Genomic DNA, 6,000 nt, shown 5'->3' with positions numbered 1-6,000 from the left:
GAATACGCAATGACGATGAAATTGTGTTCTTAGTCATTCATATTCACTTCCAAATGAGGAATATAGTCCCTTCACTGAGGCTGTCAGAGGACGCCCTGCAGTACCTCTGGTCTGTAAAAGGCTGTGTTTTTGTAGCAGCGAATGTGTGAGAAGCAGAGCTCCTCCACAGCATTGATATTGGGATCAATGTCTCATTTTACGCCATTTGCTTCAGCATGAAACAACTTTTTATCAAAGGTCTGAAGTGGTTCAATTAACCGAACGAGTTTCAGCGCTCCAGGTAACCAGGATCGATGGGAAAACATCACAGAGGGGCACCAATGGATTGCTTGTTTGTTTTAATGCACCGGAGAGGCACTTTCTTTGGGGAAACGTCTATGGTTGCACAGAGATTCACACATATTTGAACAGGACAGATCCCCACCTGATCCAGCCCAGAAGCAGGACACTCAGGCAAATAACTGAGCCTTTTCTTCCTTCTCACCTTTTTTTGAATAGTTTGGAAATATTGTTACTATGTATGAGTGGGCCTGGTTAGGCATGGAGATTATATTGCTGTAGGTGGAAGGGGTAGATGAGGACTGTTAACAGCGGTAACAGCAATGGATTGCTCTCCTACAGTATGCTTTAAAGGTACGATAGGTAATTTCAGACTTCTAACAAGAGAGGAATTGCAGCACCAAACACTGTTTATCCCTCATCCCTCCCCCACCAATGTGAACACGCTGATGTTGAAACCCCCCCCCCCCCCATTTTGTTAGGGTGAGGGTGAGTCACCATGTCAGTGAGCCTTTCTCAATGATGAGAATGGATTCACAATGGTGTTGTAACAATGGTTTAACACAAAAAAATTACCTATTGTACCTTTAAGGCAGGGATGCTCAAATTCAGTCTCCTACTTATTGGTTCCTTACCCATGTCCTGCACACCATCGCCTTTGTTCACACAAGACTGTCGGTCTCAATGGAGAAACAGTGGACTCACAAGGCTCTTGGTCTCAATGGAGAAACAGTGGACTCTCCATTCAACATCTCCGTTCTTGAGCTTATCCAGCTGTAGCACCCAATAACATGAGGGAATTATTGGCTACTCAGAGCACCACCCAGTATAAAGTTGGTCCAATTACTGGCTCCTTGAGGAGGGTTAATGACATATACAGGTAATTTCTTTGGGTGCTAATTCAGCCATTACACCATTAGAGAGTCGCATCTTGGCATACCGCTCTGATGCATTTCAATTTCACATTAGGCAAGTCTTACAATTGAGTTTATTGAGGATCGGTCCTGGTTGAGAAATTACCTTGAAACAGTGAAATTATTCACAACGTATAAGCAGCTATAGCTTATGGACTCTCCCATTCCGCTTCTCTCTTTTCATCGTAGGTTCTCTCCTTTTCCCTCCTTTTTTAATCCTGGCAGTTTGACAAAAGAATATGAAATGGGATTTTATGGAAAAGGTTATTTTCCTCTCCATCTCTTGACCGGATTTCAGGCTTGAAGGTTCCAACTGGGTGCAGATGAGTTAATATTCGTCCTGTTCCCAATGTCTTGTCATATCTGGCATATTTATGATGCATTTCACATTGCTCAGGAAAAGCGAACTATGGATTTAATTCCCTCCATGCGCTTATCATGATCCTTTATATAACTGTTATTGTTACTTATTCTTTTTTTATTCTTTTTTTTTAACAAAAGAAGAAAACTGGGGAAAATGTTATCTGCACTGTTCTGGTGTGGAATTGAACCCCCAGTTCATGAACCCAAAGATGCAATTATAACTTCCATACATCCATACCAAATACCCCTGCACGTAATATAAATGACAAAAGGAACAGACAGAATGGGTTGGAAACCTGCATTTTCTGAATATATAAATGAAACCCACGCTTTACTTTCTGTATGTCTATTTTTTATTTCATTTTAAAATGCCTTTCTACACCCCATATTTCTTATATTGCTTCATTGATTCCTGTGAGCCTGCTGACATTTTGTTCTGATCAATCTTCCCCGAACACAGCCGAGAGAAGCATCTCTTATTTTCAATGAGCAGCTCTTCTACCTACAAGTAGTAAATGTACTTATTACAGCACATTCTTTATATTTACAGGAAAATTAATTCAGGGGGGAAATTCTATCTGCACTTCTGCATGCCACTGTTGTAATGTGTGGTTATTTGAGTGACTGTCACCTTCCTGTCAGCGTGAACCAGCCTGACCCTTCTCCTCTGACCTCTCTCATTAACAAGGTGTTTTTGCCCACAAAATGGCCACACACTGGATGTTTTTGTTCGGTTATCACATCGTTCTGTTTAAACTCTTAAGGCTGTTGCACATAAAAATTCCAGGAGATACTCAACCACCCTGTCTGGCACCAACAATCATGATACGGTCAAAGTAACCCATTCTTTCCCATTCTGGACAGTTTGAAAAATAAGTGAAATAAATACCTAATAAAGTGAGTGTATTCACATTCATGCCGCAGAAAGCCAGAGTGAGCGGAGACAGGGAACTCAGTGCCGAGGAACACCCCCCGCATCTGCGTCTGATAAGGGGACGTGGAGACAGGGGGTGACCAGGTGAACGATAAGACTGAGGACACGGGCCTAGATAATAGATAATGTGTAGTGTAGGGAGAAAAAAAAAAAAGAGTAGGCGCATGAATGAGACAAACAGAAAAGAGGTTGATGAAAAGTGAAGAGGTACGGAAGTGTGACTGGTGAGGAAATGTGAAGAGTAAAAATATGGACCAAGTGCTACACCACCCACCGACTGTCCACGGGCTTGTGAAATGTTTTTTGAAACCGTGCCTCGAGTTTATGGGCGCCGCCATTTTGTACAATCTGTGCAATTTCACTGCGCAGTAGGGCCGCTGAGTGTGTGAGAGAACGTGATTTGGCAAACTAACCCTGATTCGTCCACAAAGTATTACTGTATTGTCCTAATAGCTGAAAAACTTGACATGATTGACGTCGGATTTTTGCCGTATTGCTACCGTTGACTTACACTGGAATGGAGGCTGAAACGCTTACACTGGAGCCAACCGTGACCATAACAATGGCGCTATTGACCAACATCTCTCAACAAGACCAGGTAATAAACGTCAAAAACGAAGCCCCGGTTTCGGCCGCTTGGGCTACTCACACATTCTCTCCATCGCAGGGGTGTCCATCGGAGCAGGGGGCAGCTCCAAGGCACTCGTCCTCTCCCTCTCCCTCTCCCTCTCCCTCTCCATCTCTCTCTCTTTTTCCCTCCTGCCCCCGCCTGGTACTCCTGGCTGCCGCTGCCGGGTCTTCTGCCCCTGAACGGCCTTCAGCTTGCGGGCGTGCTTGTGCCCCTTATAGTGAGCTTCTGCCTGGTTCTGTAAGAGAGAGAGGGCAGAATGGAGCGCAATGAAATTCTCTTGAATTTTGTCATAAATTTTTTTCCAAGACAAAAGACTTCTAAAAAGTTCAAAGCAGTTCATGTCACTCTTCGCTGTTGGTAATTTGCTGAGACTGGTGGAGGTGGCAGTTTTTCAAGAGTTTGAAAATGATGGCCTTGGTTGACATGTCTTTTAAACAAGAAAACAAAAAAATCACAGCACTGTTAAATGGTAGTAATTAAGAAGAAAAGGCTCCATTTTCTGCAGTTATAAATCATGGAGCCTGAAACTTGTCATGCTCAACCCTTCTAATTTTGGATCATAATGCAAATTCTATGAAGTATTTCAACAAAATCATGCAATGACTTTGCGTTAAACTATCGGAAACAAAGACAGCTATAACTCAGAGCAAATTAGAGCAAACTTGCTTTAACCCCTTCAGTGCCAAGACTGCCATCTCTTGACCTTATACCCTTTCAACCAGTCAAAATTACTGCTATACATTTGTTTTGCAATTCTCTCAACTTTCTACATTTTCTTAACCAAAGCCAAAACCCCTTTGGTGGATTTGGATGGAGCCACTTCATATTGAGCTTGGGAATGAAAGGGTTAAAGTTACACACACGTGCACACACACCCACGTACACGTATTACATTACATTACATTATTGGCATTTGGCAGACGCTCTTATCCAGAGCGACGTACAGTTGATTAGACTAGGCAGGAGACAATCCTCCCCTGGAGCAATGCAGGGTTAAGGGCCTTGCTCAAGGGCCCAACGGCTGTGCGGATCTTATTGTGGCTACACCGGGATTAGAACCACTGACCTTGCGTGTCCCAGTCATTTATCCTAACCACTACGCTACAGGCCGCCCCCTATTCACACGTACGGACATATGCACACATGATAAGGCCTTACTGAGGGGAGTCTGTTTACACCAGATAAGGAGACATGAGTGGGGACCTGACGTGTATAGTTCAGCTGTGTACAAGAGCCAGTCTTCACTCTAAATACCCTATTAAACACGCAGTGTAAGAGCTCAGATTGTGACGGCTATGGCTGGATGCTGTCAGAAACAAGCTTATTGCTCTGATATATTCACAGAATAACATAAAGCGACGAACTCTCTCGTACCCAGAACACAGCTGTCAGTAAGAGGCTTGAATCAAGAGCCACAAAAAGTACCAAGTGGGAATTTGCTTTGAAGAGTGAAGAACTTTACTGGCACAATAGTTTTGAGTGGAAAACAGTATTAGCACAACAGTTTGAGTGAAAACATTATTGTAGAGTGGAGAACTTTACTGGCATGATAGTTTTGAGTGGAAAACATTGTTTGCACAACAGTTTGAATGAAAACATTATTAGCACAATAGTTTGAGTGGAAAACATTAGCACAATAGTTTTCTGTGAAAACATTATTAGCACAACAGTTTGAGTGAAAACATTATTAGCACCATCGTTTGAGTGAAAACATTATTAGCACAATAGTTTGAGTGAAAACACTATTAGCACAACAGTTTGAGTGAAAACATTATTAGCACAATAGTTTTCAGTGAAGGCTAAGGACAGGGCTATGGAAACTGCCTCTCCTCATTAAGACTGCAGTAATTCCGGGTCCCTACCCAGGATAGCTACGAGAGAGTTTCCCCCTGTCATGGATGTGTTTGACTCTGCTCCCTAGGAGACAAAATCGAAATGGATGCTCTTAACTGCGCTGTTTGTTTAGCGTGGCCTGGAAATCCGTAAGGAGCAGCAGCGATGGCAGGAGTTTCCCAGCGACAGCAAACTCACACATTTGGATATTCTGTGGGAGCACTATTAAGACAAACCAATCATACGCTCTAAAGGAGGGCCAATGTTGGAGGAATGCTAATATGTACTTGCCAAACATGTGGGCTGAAACTACACACACCCTACTAACTTCCCATAGCTTTAAATCCCATGAAGCCATGGAGCCTCCCCAGATAATAAGCTTATGATTAGAGCAATAAAATGGGTGAAGCAAGAGAGTACATAAAATAATGTAGGACAGCCAACACCAAAGAACTTTATCCAGAAGTGAAGGGGAAAAAATGTAAATGTTGCTCATATTAGCAAGAAAAATAATATCATAAGTTGAGCTCAGGGAACATGAGCTGGAGGAAAGCCAGGGTTTGAACTATTGTGTCTGAATTAATTCATCCTGATGGGCTTTGCCAAGGGGGAACAGATATTTCTCAGCAGGCAATGCAATGGAGTCTGAATGGATGGGGGTGCCCAAAAGCAGGGAGAGGGGGGAATGTCAGTTAAAAGCACCACCGACTGTCCAGGACTGTAATTGAGGGTATAAAGAGCATTTAAACCAGTGTCTGAGAAGTTCTTGCTTGTTCAGTAGCCTCTGTGCTTCTGTTTGAATGTTGCAAGCAAGCCTGTTTCACTGGGACATGGGAACTGGGGAAAGTATTTGGCTGTGCCAATATCTACATGCTCTGAGTTTGGGAAAGAATATAGTTACTGAAGGATAAGTCTCATATTCACTCACCGAGCACTTTATTGGGATGGTTTATCAGGGTGGTTTGAGTATGTCAGTACGTCTTGTTAATGAGAGACGTCAGAGGAGAATAGTCAGACTGGTCAAAGCTGACAGGGTGCATGTTAAG

At 43.0% G+C, this 6,000-nt stretch overlaps 1 protein-coding gene across 3 annotated transcripts in view; it reads right to left on the bottom strand.

Moving 5' to 3' along the window:
• Positions 1-6,000, bottom strand: part of LOC133115155 (zinc finger protein 385C-like) — a 115,302-nt gene that overhangs the window by 12,513 nt on the left and 96,789 nt on the right. For all 3 annotated transcript variants that reach the window (XM_061224911.1, XM_061224912.1, XM_061224913.1), the window contains one exon: positions 3,140-3,356. In XM_061224911.1, coding sequence (XP_061080895.1) covers positions 3,140-3,356 — 217 coding nt within the window. The remainder of the gene's footprint in view (positions 1-3,139; positions 3,357-6,000) is intronic.

Source organism: Conger conger, chromosome 16 (assembly GCF_963514075.1).
Source record: "Conger conger chromosome 16, fConCon1.1, whole genome shotgun sequence".
NCBI classification, from domain to species: Eukaryota; Metazoa; Chordata; class Actinopteri; order Anguilliformes; family Congridae; genus Conger; species Conger conger.
Note: the sequence above shows the minus strand (reverse complement) of the source record. Positions and strands in the feature narration are given on the sequence as shown.